The sequence below is a fragment of the Megascapheus bottae genome, chromosome 10 (genome assembly GCF_031878675.1).
Source record: "Megascapheus bottae isolate mThoBot1 chromosome 10, mThoBot2.hap1, whole genome shotgun sequence".
NCBI classification, from domain to species: Eukaryota; Metazoa; Chordata; class Mammalia; order Rodentia; family Geomyidae; genus Megascapheus; species Megascapheus bottae.
The window spans coordinates 55,179,847-55,205,918 of NC_143518.1; the positions used below are offsets into that span (position 1 = coordinate 55,179,847).

Below are 26,072 nucleotides of genomic sequence, written 5' to 3' on the forward strand. Positions count from 1 at the left end.
AAACAAAACAAAACCATTTTATATATAGTAAACTCACAGTAACAAGCAACTTGTCTCTGTGAAACACAGGCCATTTATTTCTGAGCTTTAATATATAAAAGTTCGATTGTCTCTTAATAGTTAATACATTAGGTTTAAAATATAGGAAAGAAACCCAAATTTGTTTTAATTTTATTGTTTCTAGTAACAAATGAATCACAACTTAAGTATAGCCATTAAGTCTTCTTTCAGAATCTGTATAAAAAAGATGTTTTCTTGAAAAGAAATCCAAGAAAAATACATCTGCATCCTCTGCCCAGGTCAGTCACTAGTTAGATTGCACATTTAAATTTGGCTAGCATCTAATACTTCAAGTATTTACATAGTTACGACTTCCCCTACAGAGGCCGCTTTCCAGAAAAGTTGGATCTGTTTGCTTTACAATAAATATGTACCAAACACAAACAATTCCGAAGCTGTTGAGGCTTTACTTTAAGAATGACTAATATTGATGATGCAATTTCTGTGTCAGGAATCTAACATGTGCTTTATACAAATTTCTTTAATTTTCCAAGTTTTCCTGTGAGGTAGGGTACTTTTAGAAATTCCACTTTCCTGGTTAAAAACAGTTGAAGGTTGGACACACCATGTGGCTTGCTTGAAACTGTGGAGCTAAGAGTGAGATCAGCCCTTTACCTGGCTCCGGTCAGATGCTCAGGAAAGAACAACACAAAAAAAACGTTTAGTGTCAGGTGCTGCATTACAGCTTTTAGAACAGGAAGTCCAGAGCCATGATCCACTGCAATGTCACATGTGTACATGTACACAGAGAAAGTGCGGGCAGGCAGCCTAGGTAACAGCTGTTTCTCTGCTTCTAGAAGTCATCTCCACTTCCTGAGTGGGTGAGCCTGCCCTGTGCTGTACAGAGGAATTGGAGGTCCTGCACGGGTGCTGCCCACAGGATTCTGCACGGCTGGAATTGGTTCAGTCGTTCTAGTTTTTTGTAAAAGACAAGACCTTGACCTGCTATAGAACTTTTCCTCTAGGGACCGGGAGTTTGGCCTAGTGGTAGAGCACTTGCCTAACATGCACAAAGACCCAGGTTCTATTCCTCAGTGCTACATACATAGAAAAAGCCAGAAGTTGGGGTCGGGAGTTTGACCTAGTGGTAGAATGCTTGCCTAGCATGCATGAAGACCTGGGTTCTATTCCTTGGTACCACATACATAGAAAAAAAGCTGGATGTGGTGCTGTGGTTCAAGTGGCAGAGTTCTAGCCTTGAGAAAGCCCAAGGACAGTGCTCTGAGTTCAAGGCCCAGGACTGGCAAAAAAAAACAAAAACAAAAAAAGTTTCCTCTAGCCAAGCTAATGGTGCATGCCTACAATCCTAGCTACTCAGGAGGCTGAGATCTGAGGATCGCAGTTCAAAGCCAGCCCAGGCAGGAAAGGCTGTGAAACTCTTATCCCCAATTAACCACCATTAAAAAAGACAAAGTGGAGCTGTGTGGAGCTCAAGTGGTAGAGTGCTAGGCTTGGGCAGAAAGCTCAGGGGCAGCTCCTGAGCTCAAGCCCCAGGATTGGCACAAGAAAAGGTCCCCCTTTATAAAGAAAAGATGTAATATTTAAGTCATATCTCTTTGGAATCCTCCCAGCTCGTCTTAAAGAATAGGCCGGCCAGTTCATTGTTGCAGGTGACCTCTGGTGCTGCCCGCAGTTACAGTGAGCAGGAGTGAGTGGGTGCTGCCTGGAAAAGCAGCTGTGGTTGGCAGCTTTGGCCACAGAGTGTCTGTGGGCATAAATATGCCACCACAGCCAATCACAGCTACCAAGTACCTTCACAGAGCACTGAGTGTGAAGCCGGGAGGTACCACAGCAACCCCACGTCTCACTAGCCCTCGCATCACAAACCCCAAGGGTTAGGAAATGCTAAGTGTTGGGTGTTTTATTGGCTTTGTCTTCAATTTGTTCAATGGCAGTTAACCATTGGTTAGGGCTGTATTGAACAACCAGCTTTCAACATGAAAACTCGAGGACAAAACTGGTGGGAGCCAGCCCCCAAACCAGTGTCCCAAAGGAATAAGATTCAACTGGTAGAGCGCGAGCCTTAAGCCAAGAAAGCAAGGTAGAGTGTGAGGCCCTGAGTTCAAACCCCAGTTCTGGCACGAAAAAAGAAAAAAAAAAAGACTGAACTTCTTGTGGCATCTTAGGCTACTGAACTTAGCAGGACTGGGAGTGACTGGATATAAATCCAGAATAAAAAGCACGTAGGTCTTTTGAACATGCCAGAGAATAACGAGATTGGACTTGTTTAACATATATCTACATATAGCGATAGTCAAGCTTTACAATTTCATCTATTTTCCCAAACGAAAACTAGAAGTGATCGCAAACCCAGGGTCTGGGTCCATGCACGAAGAGACAGGGAGTGGCGAGCAGCTGCGTCCTGCCCTCCCCTCTGGGGTCCGAACCAGGGAAGAGGAGAGGACCTGGAATTGTCAGGTATGCATCTAATGATCTCCTGGGGAAGGTCCCTGTTACTGGAAGTTGATTTCTTCTGTCCAACCAGGTGTAAGTGGATTTAAGCAAGCAGGGAGGGAAGCCTCCCTCTTCTCTTGAGACCTCTGGCTTCCTATGACAGTGGTCCTAGGATGAATCCTGGAGGCCACCTTGATGCTGAGAAGGTTGGGGTCTTCACCTGCTCCTTCACCTCTGATAGCACTCAGAATTCTCCAGGCCAACTGGCTTGTCTTGGGTGAGAATGAAGAAGAGAAAACAGTTAAATAGAACCGGCAGCATGTCTGGGCATCTCCAACTTGCTGCAGCATTTTTCTGAGAGCTGACCAAGTTTTTTGTTCTCTGCCTCCAGGGTTCATTTGCAGGCAAATGAACATGTCAGACCTACAAGTTCTGACAAACTTGAGGGAGGCACTTTGTCGAGACCAGAGTCTAGCACAAAGGGAATGTGTGTTTGTGTTTGCATCCTATGAGAAAGGAATGCAAAGCAAGGCACTGGTGGCTCACACCAGTAATCCTAGCTACTCAAGAGACTGAGATCATGGGGCCGGGAGTTTGGCCTAGTGGTTAAAGTGCTTGCCTAACATGCATGAAGATCCGGGTTTGATTCCTTGGTATCACATACATAGAAAAAAGCCAGAAGTGGTGCTGAGGCTCAAGGGGTAGAGCTCTAGCCTTGAGAAAGTCCAAGGACAGTGCTCAGACCCTGAGCTCAAGCCCAGGACTGGCAAAAAAAAAAAAAAAAGAGAGACTGAGATCTGAGAATTGTGGTTCAAAGCCAGCTCAGACAGGAAGGTCTGTGAAACTTCCAGTTAACTAGCAAATAGTTAAAAGTAGAGATATAGCTTAAATGGTAGAGCACCAGCCTTGAGCAAAAAAGCTAAGGGACAACACCCAGATCCTGAGTCTGAGCCCCAGTACTGACCAAAAAGAAAAAGAAAGAGGAAGGAAGGAAAAAAGGAAGGTGGGAGGGAGGAAGGAAGGAAGGCAGGCTGGCTGGCTAAAAATGTTAACCTGATTCTCAGAAAATTCTAACTGTATTTGTGCTAAGGACAGACCTAGACAGTGACTGGTACCTGCCATGCTGGATGCCCTTCTGGGAGACCCTCTGTCTTTCTAGGCCTCAGTACTGAATAGTTTTCTTTCGGGGGTGCATGTGTCCATCCAGTGCACACACCAGGGGTGATTTCACTTAAGATGGGGGTGAGGGGCTATGCACACAGCACAGTAGTCACAGGATACCCTTGCCTCAGGTCTCTAGGAGGGAGGCTATTCTTAGGCTGTGTCTCTGCCCTAAAGCAGTTTTCTTCTGCCATTTGGCCTGATGGTCTATTATTATTTCATTATTTTGTTTTTGAAGATGTGATCTGGATCAAACTCAAAATTCTAAGCTGTAAGATGGCCAATTAGGCCGCTGGGCTGAACTCCAGCCAGGGAAGGAGGCAGGCTGTGCCTTCCTCTGCCCAAAACCCAACTGGAAATAGATTTTGGCCCCTGATTCCATGCATGGAGGACTGCAGGAAGGAGGACTCTTAGTCTATGCCCCTCTGCTCATGGGGAAACCATGAGTGCGCCTCCCCCACACCTACTGGCCTTCGGGAGTCCAGCGTGACCATCCTGGAGAAAGCAGGAAGGGGAGGGAAAGGAAGCTGTAGAAAAATAAACATTTCCTTGCATTTTGCTTGGAACAGAATAGTATTTCCGGTGTATTAAGATCCCCCCTCCTTCCCAGGCCCGCTGTGTTTTCCTCCCCTTGTGTAGAAACGGATTCTCCCCTTACCGGAGGAGGGCCCAGGGTGCATCCTGTGGAAAAACAGGAGCAAGACGTAAAAGGTAAAAGCCAGGCAGCCAAAGATCACACCACACACCAGGAAACTGTAGCTGCCCTGGGCCTGGAAGATCTGCCAAAGGGGAAAACACACAGACACAGGCCATTAAATCTCCACGTGGGAGGTGAACAGGAGCAGAACCTCTCAGAACCTCCCAGGCGGCTTGGCAGATTCCATCGAGTTGGGGCCACCACCCCCGGGCCCCACCCTCCCAACAGGAACATGGAGGTGGAGAGTCTTGGCCTTTCCAAGGTTATGCCTCTGGAGGCAGAAAGGCCTGCCCGGAGGTTGAGGTTGGACCTGGCCGCCCTCTGTAGTCTTTCAGCTGTGAGTTCTGGAACTTTGGATAAATCCCCATAGCATCATGGGAATGCCAGTCACACAGGTGTTTCTATACTCACAGGCCTAATTGGACAGCACTCAGGCCCTTGAGTGTTTAAGCCCCGGTACTGGAACATGCATGTGCAAACGCACACACACACACAACGGGAGAGAGGGAGTGTGTGTAGGGAGCTTGGCATTGCCTGGGCAGGAGGCTGGGCTCCAGGCAGCAAGGGTGGAAGGACCCTGGGAGTAGTGCATGCTGACCGGGCTGTTCTCTGGGTCCCCTCCGGCCTCACTGCCAGACTCCACTTGTTTGCTTTGGCCCTGTGCACACATCCATGCCTGTCTCCAGATTTCACATTTGGAGACTCAGCTTTCACGTGTGTCCTGGGGCCCTGAACTCAGGAAACCCCAGTGTGGGTTTGGAGGGAGCCTGCCATGACATGTCACCTGTTTGGAGATGCCCTCCCCCCAGGGCCCCACATACCAAACCAACCAGCATCTGCAGGGCCATCTCGCCAACTCCAGCCCCTGTCACCAGCACTGTGGTCGCACAGCCTGACAGACACAGAAGGCTCTGGTTAGAAGTTCTCATAGTGAAGGCTCATAGCCCGGGTCTCCCGTGGGAAGATTCTGGAATGCCAGGTAGCTGAAGACCACTAGCTTCCTAGAATTGTTCAGACTTTGGGAAACTGGCACCCAGCTGCCCTTACACATGCTCCTTATTCTCAAACTCCCAGCGGCTCTCCACAGTCTCCCGGGTAAGTCCTAACCCACTTAGCATAGCATCCAGAGCTCTTCCCAGTCTGATCACCACCTGCCCTTCTGGAAAGATCTCCTGACATCCTCAGACCAGGCTGCTCTGGGGCTTCAGTGCCCTGGCACTGACTGACCACAACCTCTTTGGCAACATGGCCCAGACTTCAGATTGAGTCTTTGGGGATTTGTCTGCCTGGGCTGGCTTCAAACCTTGATCCTCAGAACTCAGCTTCCTGAGCAAGATTACAGGTGTGAGCTCCAGTGCCTGGCCTTCATTTGGGTTTGAATATCCACATGTAATATATTCTCAAGAGGAGAACTGAGAGAAAAACTGATAAGAGGCTTATTTTCAGCTGCTTTTCTTGGCTGCCTGAAAATATGCTTGTGTAGTTTGTGGAACTTTTTTTTTTTTTCCTTTTGCCAGTCGTGGGGCTTGAACTCTGGGCCTGGGGCTGAGATCTGAGAATCATGGTTAGAAACCAGCTCAGGCAGCAAAGTCCATGAGACTCATCTCCAATTTAGCACCAAAAAGCCAGCAATGGCGCTGTAGCTCAAGCGATGGAGTGCTAGTTTGGAGCAAAGGGCCAGCACAGCACCCAGGTCTTAAGTTCAAGCCCTAGTACTAGCACACATACACAAAGGGTTCTCAGCTGAGTGCACTTAGGAGGGAGGCTATGGAAAGGGGTAATCAGTCTCGGCTTTGTACTTTGACGCACCCTGACGCACACCATGTCAGCTGTATGTCTGCAGACGTTCCCACATGGGGGAAAAATGGAAAAGAATTGCTGAGAGCCCCTGTGGCCTGAAGTCACAGGTTCGTGGAGATAGCCATCCTACCTTTGGAAAATGTCCCTGCCAGTCAGGAGGTGGGGTTGGAATCCTCCTGCTGGAGGACCCACAGAAAGATGGGGTGCAGGAGCGGAGGCATCCCCACCACTCACCTTTGTACTGGAGGATGTCTTCCGTGTAGGCCAGCATGCTGGGGAAGGTACTACTCAGGAACAGGCCCAGACTTGCTGTCCCCGCAAACAGGAAGATGACATTGTAGGAGAAAATAAGCAGCAACAAGAATGTCACCACCACGCCCACCTGTTGCAGAGTGGAGGCCATTAGGAACCAGAAAGCTGGGCATCCCAGGTGAAAGGGAAAACCAAGGGACTCCCTCTCTTCATGCCCCAGGAGCAGAGCAGTGTGATGCAATCGCCACCTTGTGGACTGACCAGGAACTGCACTGTCTCTACTCTGACGTCTTCAGATGATGAAGAAGTACAGGAAGGCTGTGTGTGTGTGTGTGTGTGTGTGTGTGTGTGTGTGTGTGTGTGTGTGTGTGTGTGTGTGTGTGTGTGTGTGTGTTGCCGGGATAGAACTCAGGACCTTGTGGTATAGCCTTATAGTCCTACAAGATGAAAGTTTTTCATAGTATTCTACAGCTTTGGGGGGGGAATGTCCTGGGTTTGGTTATGTTCTGAATCTGGTTCATTGGCAAAGCATGTGTTTAGCATGTGTGAGTCCCTGTGTTTAATCTCCAGCATTCAAAGCAAAACAAACTGAAAATGTATTTAGTGTCAAGGCCAAGTGTGGTAGCTTACATCTGTGATCCTAGCTACTTGGGAGGCATAGGAAAATCAAAGTTTAAAGCCAGCCTGGGCAAGACTTTGCTACATTTAGTAAGATCCCATCTCAGCAAATAATCTGGGCTGGTAGTGTGTAGTCATCTATAATCCCAGCTATACAGTAGACACTGGTAAAAGTTTTGAAGTCCAGACAAAAAGCATGAGACTTTATATGAAAAAAGTGACTAGAGCAAAAAAGGGCTGGGGATATGGTTCAGGTGGTAGCACTTATCTAGAAAATACAAGGCCCTGAGTTGAAGATTGTGAAGGAAGGAAAAAAAGATTCAATTTCTCTTGGAGCCCAGGGTCCTAGTCAAATGGTGCTGCTACAGAGGCTGATGGCCTCCATGCAATGGACATTGCCTCACCCAGGGGTTTTGAGAAGCCATCGAAGCCATCTAGACTAGCAACTGGCACAGCTATGTGCTGGCAGAAATGCACAAGGAAAAACAGCCTCTGAAAATGACAGAGGGAAACACTTCACGTGGTTGGCTACCACTGTGCAGCGGTTAACTGCTGCAAACAATCTCAGGTCGAGGGTGTCACCGAAGAGTCCTTCAAATACAAGACACCAGCAAACTAAGAATGGTTCTGCGAGGTACTGGCAGCTCATGCCTGTAATCCTGGCTGCTCAGGATTTAGAGGATCATGGTTTGAAGCCAGCGTGGTCAGAAAAAGTCCCCAAGACCCCATCTCCAAAATAATCAGCAAAAACAGCAAGTTCAAGGCCCTGGCTTCAAGTACCAGTTACCAGCAAAGCAAAGCAAAGCAAAACTTGGCTCTCCAAAAAAGGAACAAAACAGAATTCCTGTCATCAATCCAATTTTTCTTTTGTTGATCATGGGACTTGAACTTAAGGCCTGGGCCTGTCCCTGAGGTTTCTCACTTAAGGCAAGTGCCACAGTGCCACTTCTGGGTTTCTGGTGGTTAACTGGAGTGGTTAAGAGTCTCATGGACTTTCTTGCCTGGGATGGCTTTGACCTGTCATTGGCTAGCCCTGGAAGAGGGCTTCAGGACCCTTCCCTCCTCACCCCCTGCTTCCTGCGGCCATCCATACACTCACCGCAGGCCCAAAGCAGCAGCTCTGCTTTTCCCTGATGGAGACCTGGAGCCTCCAGTGCCAGCCAGAGGAACCCTCTTCTTTCATAATCATGCGAAGGACCAAAAGCTGAGTTGTCCAGGCCCCATCCCTGTGGCTATTTGTGCCCTATTCTGCATCCTCGTTCTCTTCATTCCCATGCTCAGATCAACTTTACACCAGAAAACATTTCAGAAACTTTCTCTCTCCCACTCCATCCTGGCCACCAGGGTTCAAGTCCCTTCCCTCCTGTGTCTGGGCCCAGGGGACATCAGCTCTCTGGATGCCACCTTCACTCTTCTATTTTTCCCACTACTCATAGTAAACCCAAGCAAAAGTCCTGGGGTGGTGGTGGTAAAGACAGAAGCATGCGGACTGCTGGCCTTTAGATAGGGGTTGCGGGGCACTTACCACATTCACGAACACCATGGTGGCTGGCCTCATTCTGGAGGAGATGGGAATGGAGACAAGCCGGCCCAGGGTGATGAAGCCCCAGAAGAGACTGGGGAGGTACCCGGCCATCTTGTGTCCAACAGACAACGGCTTCTCCACTGCATAGCTGTACACAAAGGCAGAATATGCCCCCTGTGGGGAGCAGGCCCCACTGAGCACACTTGAGCCCAGACTGGGCATGAAAGGGGGCTGAGGAAGACCAACTGCTCTGTCTCCAGAGGCTCAGGCCTGAGCTGAAGATAGAACCTGGGGTGCAGAGGTAGAGGATAGACCCTCAGGTGGGGGCTCTGCATCTCCCTGGGGGATTCCCACGTCTCTGGGGGTTTGGACAAACAAGTGCTTGCTTCCTAGCAAAAAGAAAATGGGCTCACCCAAGGTCACCTTGAGAGCTGGAAGTAAACCAGGTCTGTTCTCCAGTACTTTTCACCAGGGCATTTGAGGGAGGTTGTTTTTGTTTGTTTGATCTAAGGGCCTTGTGCTTGCTAGGCAGGTACTCTGTCTCTCACACCCGGCTCTTTTGACTGAAGTCATTTTTAAGATAGGGTCTTGTGTTTTTTCTCAAGGTTATCCTTGGACCTTGATCCTCTTTCCTCGTTTTCCCTGATAGCTGATGAAAGCTATGAACCACCATAGCCCGCTTCTCTGATTGAGACAGGGAAGTCTCACGGTTTTCCCGAGCTGACCTTGAGTCACCATTCACCTGAGCTTAGCTCCTGGACAGCTGGGGTTATAGGATGACCTTCCATACCTGGCTCATCTGAATTTTTTCAATCAGCCATTTGCAACTATTCTAAACTCATTCTAAAAGATGCCTGGGGAGGGAAAAAGGAAACACTAAACAGCATATGAGAAGTCACTCACGGAAGGACTCACTGGGCCTGAGCTCTGCTGTAGCTGGGACTTAAACTCAGGGCCTTACATTCTTCCTCAGCCTTTTTTTTACTCAAGGCTTGAACTATACCTCTACTTCCAGCAATCTAGTAGAAGCAAATAGTCAGAGATAAGAACCTCTTGGACTTTCCTGTTGGAACAAGCTTCAAACTGTGATCCTCAGATCTCAGCCTCCTGAAGTAGGCAAGATTACTGGCACACACCCCCCCCCCCCGTAGCTCATTTAAGATGTAAGGTCTGCCAGATACACCAGGAAGCTGGGTGCTCTGACCTCTAAACTGGGAGAACAGGTCTGTGCCCCTCTAAAAAATGTGGATCACCTATAAAACCAATGAAACAAACAAGCAATTAAAAAAAAAAAAGGAAAAAAAGGGGGGCAGGATATGATCTAAACAACTGGCCAGGACAGAGCCTGGGGTTCTAATGTGCTGTGAACAAATTTGGGGTGGGGGAGGAGGGACCTCACCTCCAAGGACACCGTGGCTGAGCCTGCAGACCCATAGGTGAGGGTCTAGAAAATCCCAAGTTTCTCTCTTCTCTTGCTGTCCCAGACTTGGGTATCAAGACTGAGGCCCCTCGTGCCCCCTGCGGGCACCCCGGGACAGGCTCACCGTCATCCCGTCTGTCATGAACAGGACCAGGGCGGCTGAGATATGGATGGCAAAGAAGGAACATGGTGCTCCCCGGAAGTTCCTCCTCTGGCAGCAGCTGAACAGGTCCTCGTGCCCTGGGGAGGGGGGAGCGACAGGGGAAGAACAGGGCTGGGGCTCGGCTCCTGGCACCCCATGGATTGCCTCCATTCCTCTACTTCCATTGCCTGTGAGCAGCAGCCCATGTCCTTGCCACAGTCCTTGGTCAACCCTGACTCAGAGACACCAAGTCACTTCCCCAAAGTAACACAGCCTGGCCCTTCCTCAGGTGCTTGGTCCAGTGAGTGCCTCCTGTCCCTCGAGCCTGCCAGGCCCCACAGGGCTCTACTCTGCCACCCCAGGGCTGGGCTGTAAGAGTTCAAAGGAGCCCCCACCTGGGTATGGCTGAAACTTTGGGGGTATCGAGGCGGTATCTTCCTTCTCGGGGGACCGGGTCTCCAGGGCAAGCTCATCAGCTGGCAGGAGCAGGGGCTTCCTCTGAGGGCAGGTTAGCAGCCGTTCCTTGGACAGCAGGAACAGCACAGCCAGGGGCACAGGAAGCTGGGGGTGGCAGAGGTCACGTCAGGCTCCGACATCCCATACCCCGCAGGCTGCCACCCCGAGGTGGCATATAGCATAGCCATGGGGCTCCCGCTTCAGCCAACAGCCGGCTCCAAAGCCAGGCTGTGGTAGCTCACACCTCCAATCCTGGCTACTCAGGAGTCTGAGATCTCTGGACCACGGTTCAAGGCCAGCCCAGAGGGGAAAGTCTGTATGATTCTTATTTCCAAAGAACCACCAAAAAGGCTGGAAGTAGAGCTGTGCCTCACGTGGTAGTGTGCTAGCCTGGAGCAAAATAAAAGATAAGGAATAGCTCCAAGGCCCTGAGTTCAAGTCTCGGGACCAGTGAACAAAACCAAACCAAGAGTCAGCGCCAATCCACTAGCCAGGGGCCGCAACCCCTGCAGGCTCTGGGTAAATGCTGCCCAACCCTTGCCACACCCATTTCTCTGAGAAGACAGAAAGGCTTTTCACAGCCTGGACCCAGCTGTCCGGGAGTCCTGGCCACCCAGCTGGTTTGGGCAGGGTGAGATTAGAGCACATGTGGCTGATTTGGGCACGGTGAGATTAGAGGCTGGTGTCCTGGCTGTGTTGAGCAATGCCTCCCCCTCAGTTCCTGCCCAGCATTGCCCTATCCTAGAGGGCATAGAGCTCTGCTTGGCTCTGCCTTGTACCTAGTGTCTAAGCTAGAACACACACACACACACACACACTCCTTTTGTGTGACAAATGCACGTGTACCATCACTCCAGACACATGTCAACGTTCAGATCTATGCTCATTACACCAAGACACTTAGTCTTGGTGAACTCCCCAGAGTACTGAGAAACATCTCCTGCCTCTGGGGTTGCCTGGAGAAGCTGCCACTACTTTCCCCAGGGGGGCCCTGCTTGGATTGAACCAAACTTGCTACCACAAATCTCTTGGTTAGGTTTAATCTCTGTCCTTCTTGCCACAACTTCAGCCTCACTCCTTTTGCTTAGGAAAGAACCCAGAGCTGCAGAAGGTTCTCAAGGTGGGTGAGCATGGTGAGTTAGAGGCCAGGCAGCAATGGGAGTTGAGAACACAGCCTCTCTTGGCTTGGTGCTGCCCTGGGGGGAGGGGTCCCCTCTAACTCTCCTAGACAAGTTGGGGTGGGGTCCAGGGTGACTTTGAGAGCAATTATATACACTCAAAAGTAAGTCAAGGTCAGAACTGGATAGGTGTCATACATCTATAATCCCAGCTACCGAGAGGTGAAGGTGGGAAGATGCGTTAAGTCCAGGGGTTCAAGATCAGCCAGGATTATATTAGTGAACTCCAGCTCACAAATCAACAACTACAGTCAAGTTCAGACAGCCTCTGGCAGCTGTAAGGCGTAGAATGAGTGGGAAGAGACAAGGCCTCTGCCCCCAGGGAGTCTGGGTCTGATTTTTTTTTTGGGGGGGGGAGCACTGGTTGTGAGGGAAACAGGAAATGTATACAGAGGCCTGCAGTGGCGGAGGCCTGGCAAAAGGACAAGCGGACAACAGCTGAGGGCAGGGGGAGGTCACTGGGATGGGCAGGGCTTCATGGTGGCAGATTGGCTGGCACCATTCAGAGCCAGCAGTGCCACTCCAAATGCCAGCTAATGCCATGTGGATGACAGAGGCATGTCCACTGTACATGTAGCCACATTTCCTTCTCTGGTCAACTGTTTATTTTCAGATACAATCCAAGGGGAAAAGTGTGGAGATCCTGCGGCACACAAGTTCCCCCAGCCGGATGTTCATCGTAGTGCAAGAGAGCGAGGGACCTTGGGACTCCATCCTCCCAAAGGCCCCTGCCCAAGCGCCATGCTACAGGAGGCCAAGGGACACCTGGGCGGTGTGTGGTTTGCCACTTGCCCTCTGCTCCATTTGGACTAATGTGAACGATCCCATAGGGGGTGTCCTTACAAAGATGGGGGTTTGACCTGGCTAAGCATGCAGAAGGCAGTCTTATCAGATGGCCCAGTCACGGGGAGGGGGGGGCCCTTCCCTCTGCTTCCATGACAGGCCAGGCCTGGACGGCCACCTCACTTCTCCTCCACTATACCTTCCTTGAGAGTTGCAAACACAGCTGGTCACCACTGAGGGCCTTCGTGATGACCCCAGCAGGTCAGGCCAGTCCTCGTCCCTCAGGCCTCCTGGAGCCCATCTCAGCCCTGGCATGTTTCTCAGAATCTCAAGTCTCCACTGTGGAAGCTGGGGGCCCGGGACACATGCGCAGTCACCTTGTCTTGCCCACACCCCCCCCCCACATCCATACTCACATTGATGAGGGCCATGATCCAGAAGGCATAGGAAACGCGGGCCTCTGCCCCATCCTTCGTGGGCAGCCCGGGGGCTGTCTGGTTGGACCAAGTCTGAGCTCCTGCGTGGTGTTGGCCCAGGACCCTGGAGGTGTGGAACGGGTGGCTTCGGGAGGTGGCATTGGCAGTGTTGTTGTCAGGAAAGCAGTTGGCCTCGGACAGGAAGGGGTCAGCGATCAGGGGGCTCAGCAGAGCGCCGAAGCCCACAAAGAAATGCAGCACCTGTGAGGTGCACAGTGACTCAGATTTTAGACTTCCACTGTGGGGTGGGGGTCCTCCCTTTCTCACCCTCTTCCTTTCCAGTCTTAACCCTCTTTGGAGGCTGTTGCATCTACTGTGTGCCCCACCAGGAAGGAAACAATAAGAGAAGGAACGGGCAGGATCTCTTCCAAGTGGGGTTCCTATCCCCCCACACCCCAGGGGTTTCTGCTGGTGTGGCCCAGATGGTGAGTTGTTCTACTGGGCTGAGCCACCACTCTAGCCTGGGGCCCAGAGGGAGCCATGGGCCCAGGGAACTCCCCGCTCAGCTCACTCACCTGGAGGAAGAAGGCTGAGTCCTTCTGGTACATTCTCACCAGCTGCATGTTGGCCACGGTGTCGATGCAGCCCATGGCCAGGCCAGCCAGCGCCATGACGGAGGCCAGCACTTTCACGTCTCGACAGAAGGGGATGACAACAAACACCAGGGAGATGGCCAGGGTAGAGGTGAAGAGAGCCCATAATGACTGGGCCAAGCTGGGGCAGAGGAGGGTTGGCGTCAGCGGAGGGGCTCAGAGCCTCCGAATGAGGCTCCCCCTCCAGGCCACCATTGGCCAGTGGCTTAGGAAGCCCAGCCTCTCCTCCATGTGGTAGAGATGAGAGGGAGCCAGCTCCTGTTTCCCCAGAGGACAACCCCAACCCCACAAATGTCGTGACATGTGGCATATCACTGTGCTTAGGTAATGTTTTTGTTGTTGTCTTTTTTTTTTTTCTTTTGTTTTTGTTGGTCTTAGGGCTTGAATTCAGGGCCTGGGCATTGTCCCTGGGCTTTTGCATTCAAAGCTAGAGCTCTACTTCGTAAAGCCACAGCTCTGCTCCTGCTTTTCTAGTGGTTAATTGGAGAGAAGAGCCTCAGAGACTTTCCTGCTTGGGCTGACGTTGAACTCTGATCATCAGATCTCAGCCTCCTGAGTAGATAGGATTAGAGGTGTGAGCCACCAAATGCCTAGGCTAGATATGCTTTTATGTTGCCTTACTATTCACTTCAAATATTTCTGTGTAAAAAAATACTTTCCATCAGTGTTGGGGATGCTGCTGTGAGCATCTGAAGGGGGCATTGCTTGACGTTGGCATCTGGAGTGGGATCCAGAATAGAACTTGAACCTGGAAGTCTACAGGCAGAGCCTCTGGCCCAGGGCAGGCGGAGCCATGTGTGTCCTCACAGAGGGAGGGACATGAGTCCATTCTTCCCAGGCATAGGCCTGTGCCACCAGAACCAAAGCCACAGCCTAGGACTTGAATCATGCAGTGGATGACCCTTCTAGCAGGCAGGAGTCGGGGGCTCTGTGTCTGGCATTTTCTGGGATCTGTATGAAAGGCTAATGTAGGGGTGAGGAGGTTGGACAGCAAGAAGGCTCTGGATGCTGAATACCCTAGCTACTTGGGAAGCTGCAGTTTGAGGATCATGGTTCAAAGCCAGCCCTGGCAGGAAAAATTTATCTCCAATAAACCACCAAAAGGCCCAAGTGATAGAGGGCAAAAAAAGCTCAGGGAAGCTGGGCACAGTGGCTGTAATCCTAGCTTCTCAGGAGGCTGAGATCTGAGGATTGCCATTCAAACCCATGAGACTCTTATCTCCAATTAACCACCAGAAAACTGGAAGTGACGCTGTGGCTCAAGGGGTAGTATGGTAGCCTTGAGCTGAAGAGCTCAGGGACAATACCCAGGCCCAGAGTTCAAACCCCACAACCGACCAAAAAAAAAAAAAAAGCTTAGGGACAGCACCCAAGCTGTAAGTTCAAGGCCTAGGACCAGCACACACAAAAAGGTTCTGGAAATTGTGGAAGAACTTTCTTGGATTATGAAAAACTGGAGAGGTGGGTCAGGGTACAGGGACACTTCTCCAAGTCCCCAACACTGGGAGAGGAAAGCCCTCAGCGCCCCAGAGGCTGCGATGTTTGCTGGAGCTTGCCTTTGCCCATCCCCTTGGCTTTCGGCCATCCCATCTAACCCCATATCTGATTAAATCCTCTATCAGAAGAGCTCTGCTGATAGCTGCAGTTTGTTATTTTGTTATTTTCTCATTTCCTGGCTGATCTGTCAGGCTGATTGCTTTTCATGACTCTGGTCTGTTCCCTGCACACAGCTCGAGGGGGGGGGGGTTATGGAGGTCAGCAGATACTGCAAGGCCTGCATTACGGAGGACACATGGAAAGGAAGGTCATGCTAAGGAATCCCTAGCTGTGTTGGTCCTACACTGGCTCTCCCTGGGGCTCCAGCCCTGACAGCCCCCAGCCCTGACAGCCAGCCCTCTCTGCCCCTCTGCCCATCTGGTGATGACCACTGGACCAGGGGTGTTCCTGCTTCCTATACCCAGGAGCAGGCTACATGCCTCGGATCCTCCTCCTGTGTACCTGGTACAGATTCATGGGTGCAAGGATGCCTCTGACCTCTCACAGTAATCCCCCCTTCCCACACAAGACACGCCAGGCAGCCTGTTAAGTGGCCAGCCTCAGGGATAGCAAGATGGCTCTTCTGTGAGCATCCTCAAGTGTCCCCTCCACTGACAGACAGTGCATTCCACCACCTCCCTGACTACTTCACAGTGATGGAAGGAGGCTCCAGGTCAAATACAAATGCTCTCTGGAAGAATGAACACCTTCTTGTTATTGCCTTAAAACCAAAAACAGAAACAAAAAAAAAAAACTAGGTAAGGCTGGACACGCGTGGCTCAGACCTGCAATCCTAGCTACTCAGGAGGCTGAGATCTGAGGAGGGAGGTTTGAAGTCAGCCGGGGCAGGAAAGTCCACGTGACTCTTATCTCCAGAGAATATCACAAAAGCCTGAAGTGGAGCTGTGGCTCGAGTGGTAGTGTTAGCCTTGAAAAAAAAAAAGCTCAGGATCAGTGCCTAGGCTCCAAGTTCAAGCCCCAGGATGGGCACAAAAGCAAACACATACACACACACACAACAACAGCAAAAACACAAAAATGAAAAAAAGAAAACAACTAGGTTAGGATTGGTAAGGCATGTACCTGTCTCCTCTGCTATTGATGAGACCCTGCGTTCTATCCTCAGTACCATCAAAAGAGACAGACAAAAGAAGAAAAGAAGGACAGGAAGGAAGGAGGGACAGGAAACACCTGGGTGACAGTGACTGGGTATAGCTGTCAGTGTGGAGCAAGTCCTGAGGGGATGGGAGCTAGGCTCAGTCAACTGAGATAGGAAGGAACTGGGGGAGGTGTGGGAACGGAAACAGTGCATAATAACTAGCCTGACGGTGTACATGAGAACCACTGTTCAGACATTCAGTGCACATGGAAACATGGCGAAGGAGACTTCAAACTTATGCCATCTGACCCAGGGGGGTGCTTAAGTACGTAGCTATATAGCTTGGACCTGCCCAAGTGGCTTCATGCTGCTTTTCCATAGTAAAGTGTGTGTGTGTGTGTGTGCACATCAGGTGCTGGGCCAGAACCAGCTAAGTGGGGGGAGAGGAGTGCCAACAAGAGGTCTTTGATCTGCAGGGTTCTGTAGCATTGGATGGAGAATATCTATCCTCTTTAGGACATGTGCCTGTTGGTGTCACCACAGCTCCAGATGCTGAAGCACCACACAGGCTTCTCACTGCATTACTGCTGTGCCCTGTGGAAGCCAGCCCTGGCTCCATGTGTGGCCCTGACAAGGCAGCTCAGTCCAGGCTTAGGATGTTGCTAGTGAAACAGGATAGTGCCTGGGGAAATCTCTGATCTGCCACCCACACAGAGCTGCTCAGAGAAGGGATTGGAGATGGTCAGACAGTGATGCAGGAGTATTGCTAGATTATCTGATGGGGACGGCAGTGACAAGAGTTGAAGGATAATGTGATCAGGTCCTGGTGGCTCACGTCAGTGATACCGGTGACTCAGGAGGATAAGCTTTCAGAATCGCTGTTAAAAGCCAGCCAGGGCAGAAAAGTCCCTGAGACTCTTATCTCTAATTAACCAGCAAAATAGTGGACTGGAAGTGTGGGTCAGGTGGGAGAGGACCAGTCTTGAGCGAAAAAATTGAGAGGTGAAAAAGCTGAGAGGGAATGTTAGGCCCTGAGTTTAAGCTCTGATACCAGCACAGGGATGTGCACGTATGCATGCACATACAGAGAAATATTGGAATAATAATAATATTAGTAGTATTGTTAGTAGTAAACCAAGAGGGTTTGAGTGGGTCAGTAAGAGGCTCTGGAGAAGGGAAGTTCTGGAAAGCCTGCGGTTCCCATTAGACCTTTCACCTTGCCACTCTGGAGAAGATGCCCATGGGGTATTTTTTTGGCCCTTGGCCTGGTGATCAGATAAAGAAGGCTTGGGAAATCCTCCCTCTGTTACCTCCAGGTCCTGGCCTGAGACCTGAGCCAGGCACTTGCAGCTTGTAGAGAGGACTGAGCCACATATGACCTGGGATCTAAGGAACTTCAATGGGATATTTGTTCCACAAGAAATCTTGGTTTTTGGATCCCAGGCTAACCACTCTCCTAGTTGCTTTAACAGGGCTGTGTGCCAGGGTCGCCCCCAAAATTGGCCTGAATCAATGTCTTTAGAAGGATCCATGAATACCAAGAAAAAAACCCTACACATGTCCTCGAGCCAGACTGAAACACACGCATTGCCTGTTGTAAATGGTTCCACCAGAGGCTCTTTTCAGGAATGGTAACAGGGATGCAATGGGACATGTAAGCAGAAGGCCAGGCTCTTCCAAGCCAGTCTCCTCGATGATAGCATGGGACAGCATGTGTCCTTCCCTAAGCTGCTGGCCAGTGCTCTCTCCAGTGCTCCCTAAAGTCAGCGCTGGGCCTAGGGCAGGGCACTCAGGAGAAAGAAGGCAAAGATCAGTGCCAGCTTCTTCCTCTTCCTCCCAATCCCAATCCTAGCCCTGCTGTCACACCCTCTGCAGTGACCCTGGGAAGCTAGTCCAGTTACTGCCCTGTTACCTACCTCTCTTCTCCCAGTGTCCCAGCTAGGGTGACGGCAAGGTCCTCAGAGTCCTGCTCATTTTCTAGAGTAGAAAACGGATGCCAGGCATGAAGAGAGCAGCACAAAAATGAACTGAATTGGGCACTGGTGGTTCATGCCTGCAATCCTAGCTGAGATCTGAGGATCATGGTTCCAGCCTGGGCAGGAAAGTCTGTGAGACCCTATCTCCAATGAACTACCAGAAAAGCAGAGGTGTGGTGTTATGGCTGAAAGTGAGAGAGCGCTACCCTTGAGCAAAAGAGCACAAGACCGGGCTCAGTCCTTGAGAGCAAGTTCTACAACCAACCAAAAAAAAAAAAAATCGACTTGAGACTCTGGGTCTTGACTCCCAGTATAGGCAAAGGCCAGGAAAGCACAGCATTGCATGGCCCTCCCTTCCCCCCTGTTTACTGGGGCCAAGGACAAGAAAAGTCTCTTTCCCCCAGGCCTAGGAAACCTACATCAGGATGCCTGAGAAACGGCCGCGTTACTTATTAATGTCTCCACATAGAAGGGGCAAATGGGGGAGGGGAGGGACAAGAACTGGGGTCCTCCCTCCCCTCATCTCCCCACGCCCTCCTGGCTGTGCCTCTGTTGGAGTTCCCCCGATGAGCAACCCTGTGACCTTGACTTCACTGCTGACCCTGGTTAGCCTTGGCGATCTGCCTTCCCCAGTTGGTCATGTGCTCAAGTCATACCTTGGTCTGGCCCTGCCTTGGGCCCCTGTCCTTGGCCCCCAAGTGCCAGGAAAAGAGCAAGTGGGTGGGTAGGCCCATCCTGCTCCAGCCTCTCCATTGGGAAGAAGGCCACTGAGGCCCACCTGTGTACCACCACGAGTGGCCCTGGAGTTTGGTGGCTGGGACATCCTCATAGTTCAGCTCAAGAGCTTCCTGGTCACAGGGAGGATTCCCAGGACTCGTTGTTCTCCCTCCCCCAAGCTGGGCCTTCTCCTTTGAGCACCAGGACAAATGGCAGAAGGAAGGAGATGGTAGAGGCTGCCCCTCTCCAACTCAAAGGGGCATGAACAAATGGCATGGCATTGTGGACACAGGGTACCCCAGGAAAGCTAGGTTAGTGGTCTTGAAGCCAGGCTGGTGAGCAAGAGGGGGCCTTCCTCCCTTCCCCCCAGCTGAGTCAACCTCCATTTACTGACCTTTCAGCTTGTTCAGAGGCCTTTGCTGAGGCATGGGGGCTCCAGAGAGGGGCAAAACAGCCTGTCTTTGGGGGAGGTTCCAGTCTAAAGCAGAACTACCCTGCTAGACTCAGGCTGGTGTTCAGCTGGAGGACACACGCGAAGTCTATGCATCTTAGACTTGAGCTCAACCAGCAGGCTGTCTGCATAAAACATCTCCTATTCTTCCCCAGCCTGGCTCTTCAGGAGCTTGCTCACAAAGCAGTCACCTCTACTGTCACCTCCCCAGAAAGGCCATCCCTGAGAACCTAAGAGAGGACCCAGTCTCAGCTCTGGCATTCTCCACTCCTGGCCTGCTTCATCTACTTCTTCTGACCATCTAATATTTCCTTCCAAAACATGAGCTCTAGGATAGTAGCAGTCTTCACATTATCTCTCCTGAAACAAGGCCTAGCTTAAGATATATTTGTTGAATGAGTGAATTAATGGTTTGGAGAAGTTTCTAAATTTAAAACAAAAGTAAAACCCACTATAGCCAGGTGCTATAATCCTAGCTACTCACGAGGCTGAGATCTGAGGATCACCGTTGGAAGCCAGCTTGGGCAGGAACGTCCATGAGACTCTCAAAGTGGTAAAGCACTAGTCTTGAGGGAAAAGAGCTCAGGGTCAGCACGTAGGCCCTGAGTTCAAGCCCCATGACCAACAACAAATAAACAAACAAGAAAACAACCGTACTATAAATCCTAACTCCTTGGAGGCTGAGATCAGGAGAATGGAGATTACAGAGCAACCAGAGCAAAAAGATTCATGAGATTCCATGTCAACAGAAGAAGCTGGGAGTGGTAGTGAGTGTTTATCTCTCACCTGGGCAGGAAAATAAGCAAAAAAAAATACTAAGAGGATTATGTGGTCCAGGTACATTCCTGGGCAGGAATGGAGACCCCCAAAATAATCCGTGTAAAAGAGGACTGGGGCTAAGGCTCACTGATAGAGCACCTGATTAGCAAGAGCAAGGCTCTGAGTTCAAACTCCCACACCATCAGAAACAAAGCAGACCAAACCAAAACAACAACAACAAACCCCAATATTCATTTGTGTAGCATAAAATTCATAAATATTTACGTAGCATAAACTTTTAAGTGTTTAAATATACAGTTCAATGCCTTTATTTAGCATATTCCTAGTTATTTATTTATTTATTTTTCTGTTTTCTCTGGGCACTGTCCCTGAGATCTTTCATTCAAGGCTAGTGCTCTACCACTAGAACCCTTTTCTGGTGGCTAATGAAGGATAAGAAAGTTTCCCAGACTTTCCTGCCTGGGCTGGATTTGAACTGTAATCCTTAGATTTTAGCCACCTTAGTAGCTAGGATTACAGACATGAGCCACCAGCACCCCACTTGTCTAGCATATTCTAAATTATTACAGCAATCTAAATTTAAAGCATTCATATCACCTTGGAAGGAAACTCTGTATCCATTCACAGTTATTCTCCTCATCTCTCTAGTCACCACCTGCCTTAAACAACCACTAATCCACTTTCTGTCACTACAGATCCCCCTATGCTGGCTATGTCACATAAATGGAACCATATCTACTATGTAGACTTTTGGGACTGATCTGTTCTCTTACCACAATGGCTAGATGTTATATCATTATATGCACAGACCATTTGCCCACCCATCTGATAAAAAATAACAAGGTTGTTTCCATTTGGGAAGGGAGAGGGTACTCAGGCTTGAACTCAGGGCTTTTTGATTTCTCATGGCTTTTCCTTTCAAGACTGGCTCTATCGCTTGAGCCACACCTCTATTTTCAGCTTTTTGCTGGTTAACTGAAGATAAGAGTCTTATGGTCTTTCCTGTCCAAGCTGGCTTTGAACTATGATCCTCAGCACTCAGCCTCCTGAGTAGCTAGAAATACAAGCATGAGCTACCAGTGAAGCTGGCTGTTGGCACTTTTTGATTACTACTAGTAACGGTGTTATGAATGTTTATACACAAGCTTTGGTGTGGGCAATTTTTAAAAAAATTTCTCTTGGAAAGCACCTAAAAGTAGACTTGCTACGTCACATGGTAACTTCATGTTGAGAGTTTTCTTTTTTTTCTTCGTGTGTGTGTGTGTGTGTGTGTGTGTGTGTGTGTGTGTTGGTCCTGGAGTTTGAACTTAGGGCCTAGATAGTATCTTTGAGCTTCTTTTGCTTAAGGCTAGTGCTGTACCACTTGAACCACAGTACCACTTCTGGCTTGTTCTGAGTAGTTTCCTGCCCAGCCTGGCTTTAAACAAAGATTCTCAGATCTCAGTCTTCTGAGTAGCTGGGATTGTAGGCATGAGCCACAAGTACCTAGCTGTGATTTTTTTTGCTAGTCATGGGGCTTGAACTCAGGGCCTGGGCACTCTCCTTGGACACTTTTTCCTCAAGGCTAGTGCTTTGCCACTTGAGCCATAGCACCACTTTCAGCTTTTTCTGTGTATACAGTATGGAGGAATTGGACCCAGGACTTTGTGCATACAAGGCGAGCACTCTACCACTAGGCTATGCTCCCAGCCCTGTGATGGTTTTAAAGCAAGACCCATGACTGCTGCTGGATGCCCAGGAAGCTATGGCATGGGTTTGTGGCTTCTGACGGGACAAGTAGAGGGTTTGTGGAAGGGAGGCCAATCAGAGCCAAGCTCAAAGAAAAGACAGCTTGTGTTCACTGGGCATTATGGGGCTGGGAGGGGTAAGGGAGTGTAACTTGTGGAACAGATCTAAGAATACTTTGAAGAATAGGCTAGGAAGACTGGGTTTGCAGTGCTGCAAGGCACTGCCCCTTAGGTGGGGTTGGTGAGGTGTGACTTGAAGATTAGAAAGAATGTGAGAAAAGAAGAGAAGGAGTCTCGTAGGGCAAGGCTATTGCCAATGTGTGCAGAAGAGAGGCTGGGGAAACCCTACCCTGATGCCTCCAGGGTGGTTAGACAGGTCCCAGAAACCAGGAATAACAACAAAAAAAACCCTCTTTTTTTTTTTTTTTTTTTTTTTTGCCAGTCCTGGGCTTGAGCTCAGGGCCTGAGCACTGTCCTTGGACTTTCTCAAGGCTAGAGCTCTACCACTTGAGCCTCAGCACCACTTCCGGCTTTTTTCTATGTATGTGGTACCGAGGAATTGAACCCGGGTCTTCATGCATGCTAGGCAAGCACTTTAACCACTAGGCCAAACTCCTGGCCCCCCAAAAAACCCCTCTTAACCCTTTATCTAAATATCCTTTCCCATTCCTGTCCCATATAGCATATATACCTACCTAGTTACCTGCCAACCAGGTAGCTGAAAGATTTCCTGGTCTTTCTAGGGTCAGATTCTTCTGGCTGGTAGATACACTTTTCCTTCCCTAAGCCATGCAAGTAGTGGCCATGTTCAAATCTAGGTCTGTGCTAGATGCTTCGGAGCCGGTGAGGGGGAAGGATGGGGGGAAGGAGAGGAGGAGGAGAGGGAGAAAAAGAGGGAGGGAGGGGGAAAGGAGGGAGAGGGAGAGAAGAAGGAACAGGGGGAGAGAAAAGAAAGGATGAGAGAAGAGGGAGGGGGGAGGCTGCTGCATCTCTGAGCAAGGAGAGGGTTCAAGTTCTGCCTTGTGTCCAGCTCTCCACTTATTATCTTTTCAATGTCTGCTGCCCTATGGTGGTGTCTAGAAGCCCCATCATCCGGGCTAAGTAGGTAGGCCCTAGAGAAAGAGGTGCGGCTCTTCCATGTGTCATTCTCTCACTCTCCCCCACACCCTCGCAACAGCTGGCCCTCGAAGAGATTTGTTAAAGCAATCCCCCCACTTCCCAGAGCCAGCCTGACGCACTGGCTGGTAATCACTTAAGCTGAAAAGCACTTCCTTATAGGACATTAGGATTTCAACAGAGGCATAAGCCTCAAGCTTTAGAGGCAGGAGTCAGGGCTGTCTGAGGTATTGTCCCGTGTGTGTGTGTGTGTGTGTGTGTGTGTGTGTGTGTGTGTGTGTATAGGGTTGGGGGGGGAGGCTGGAGAAGTGCCAGGAGTTTGCTTGGTGGTGAGACTCTATTGCTTATACTCAAGGTCACCCCACCATTCTTCATTTCCATGGAAGTCTGCTTTGCTCTTTACTGAAGGGAAGAGTTCTTGGTGATGACATTTTATTGTGGGGGATGGAAGGACTGAGACTGAGAATTTAAACTTGAACCACCTGCCTTCCCATGAGGTTTTTGTTTATTTGTGCTAGTACTGGGGATTGAACTCAAGGCCTGCGTGCTGTCCTTTAGCTTTTGCACTCAAGGCTGCTACTTGACCATGTGAGCCACAGTTCCACTTGAGGATTTTTGCTGGCTCCTGCCTGGGATGGCTTTGAACTGAAATCCTCGTGTTTATGCAGCCTCCTGAGTAGCTAGGATTACAGGCAGCAATTTTTCTTTTGTATTTTAAAACTGTGTCTTCCTGTGCATCCTAGGCTGGCCGGCAATTTATAATCCTCCTGCTGAGATTACAGGCAGGCACCATCACACCTGGCTATACTTCTTAGCCTCTGTTTCAGCTTCTTTATGTGTAAAATGGAGACAAGAGTACTAATCTGCAAGAATGTGTTGAAGAGGAAGTGAGTTGATACAAATACTGTACTAAACAGAGTGCGGGAGATGAACTCCTTTCTATAATGAATATATGCTAATACAAACAAAACAGAATAAACAGTGCCTGGGACAGAGCAGCATACACGGACGTTTGTTCACAGTGTTACCTTTGCCTTTCTCTTTCCTGTGAGCCAGGAAAGACTCTCATACAGGACCCACTCTGCTCCTTATCAGAGTTCCAGTGAAGGAACAAAGGCACAAAGGTAGCCAGGAAGAGAGAGCCCATCTAGGTATCATTTCATACAATCAAACCTGTCACTTAGAGTTATCCTTATTCTCCTACCTGCTCTCATATTAACATGTTCCTAAAAAAGTTCTAGGTAAAACAGTGTCTAGAAGTCAAAATAGTGGCCAGGAGTTTAGCCTAGTTAGAGTGCTTGCCTAGCATGCACCAAGACCTTGGTTCAATTCCTCAGTACCACATACATAGAAAAGGTCAGGAGTGGTGCTGTGGCTCAAGTGGCAGAGGACTTTTTCTTGAAGAAAAAGACCAAGGACAGCACTCAGGCCCTGAGTTCAAGCCCCAGGACTGGAAAAAAAAAAAAAAGTCAAAATAGTGAAGTACTAGGCAACAAAAAATCTCTGAGATTAAGGTGAGTTGTGATACAATGGCAGAGCCTTGTCCAACATACATGAGGCCCTGAGTTCCAGTCCCAACACTGCAAACACTAATGCTAACTAAATAGCACCACCAGCAAAGCCCTTTGAACCCACCCAGTCTACCTGCTGGCTTGAGTCCCTGCAGCCAGGGAAAATAACTAACTCAGCCAGGAGTCAGGACTTAGGGAAATGGCCGAGGAGTCTCCGGAGGACAAATCATCCATGCACTAGCCCGGGCTTCACAGGACAGTAGAGCCTGCTCCTTTTCCCAAAGGACCCTGGAAGGTGGTCCTGACAATTAGTCAGGAAAATGATGCCCTGTAGGCTATCCAAAAGAGCAGCAGTGGAGGCCATGCCAGTGGTCCAGAGCTCTGCCCTGGCAGAGGCTAGGGTAGAGCAACAAGGGAAGGGGCTCCTGGCACTGGGGAAGGCGGGTCCCATACTAAGCAGTGGTGGGAGGATATGCGCCTCCTGGCCTGGCTCAGAGGCCCAAGGCTCTGCCTCCAGGGGCTGGTAGAGGAACGGTGATCTGGCTCCCTCTGGAACCACCAGCCCCACGGCCACCTGAGCAAAGGGACAACCTGTGCCAATGTGGAGTTAACTTTGAGTGGAGCCACCCATAGGCGCCTGGTCAAACCACTCTCCAGCCTGGGCACCTGGCACTGCCTCTGAGCTGGCACTGTCTTTCCACCTCACTGCCAATTTCTGCCCCTGGTGGCTGGGGCTATCACCGAGCTCAAAGGAACTGTACAAGAAGGATACCTCCTCTCCACTGACGCAAGCGCCCCCATTTCTCTACCCATAGGCTGGGGTTTGGGGGTAGGGAGCTGGGACTGGTTCTACACTCGAGGGGCGGGTGGGGGGGGGAGAGGACGTTGAATGAAGCAAATAAAGGAGCCACAAGTCACCTTCAGTCCCTGGAGAGAGTTTTCCGGGGAGCATTGGAGTGGGGGAGGAGGAGCCCTGGGGCTAAGGCGGGGCACAGCTGGAACCGGGGGCTGGGAGGCAGGGGGGAGGGACTGGCAGCCCCTCGCCGGGCCCGGGGGTGGGGTGGGGTGGGGAGGGTCCGCGGGGGGCGTGCAGGCGGGCACTCACGTCCTCTTGAAGACGCCCCCGAGGGCGCTGCCCAGCAGGAGGCAGAGCTGCTGCGAGAAGAAGACCCAGGAGATCTGGGGCAGCGAGCTGTGCGTCTGGCAGCGCAGGTCCAGCAGCGTGGGCCCCAGGAAGGCGATGCACAGGCCGAAGCTGAAGAAGACGCTCCAGTAGGTGAGCGTGGGCTGCAGGTGGCGGCGCAGCAGACCTGACACGCGACCGTCGCAGCCCATGGCTCGGCCGGCGGGCTCGCGGCTGCTGACTCCGAGCGAGCCCGGTGCCCGAGTGGCGCGCCGCCCGCGGGAGGGCCGGGCCGGGCCGGGAGGAGCCAGGGCGGGCGGGGCGGGGCCACCGGGCCGAGGGCCCCACCCTCGGGCGCGATCGGGGTGCCGCGGCCGGGGTGGGGGGGCGCCGGTCCCCTCCCAGGCCGGGGGCAGCCGCGTTCCCCGCCGCGCATCGCCGGGCCCGCAGCTTCTCCGCACCCGCCCTGGAACCGAGGGGC

The 26,072-nt window shown here is 50.7% G+C and overlaps 1 protein-coding gene across 1 annotated transcript; it reads right to left on the reverse strand.

The window, feature by feature from the left end:
* On the reverse strand, positions 1-25,818 carry Slc60a1 (solute carrier family 60 member 1). Its single transcript, XM_090341336.1, has 10 exons — positions 25,574-25,818; positions 13,478-13,676; positions 12,903-13,163; positions 10,465-10,630; positions 10,052-10,167; positions 8,508-8,681; positions 6,347-6,494; positions 5,134-5,204; positions 4,274-4,394; positions 1-2,726 (listed from the first exon to the last, which is right to left on the reverse strand). The coding sequence occupies exons 1-10, from the start codon at positions 25,801-25,803 to the stop codon at positions 2,683-2,685; spliced, it is 1,530 nt and encodes a 509-aa protein (XP_090197462.1). The 5' UTR covers positions 25,804-25,818; the 3' UTR covers positions 1-2,682.
* Between the last annotated feature and the right edge of the window lie 254 nt (positions 25,819-26,072).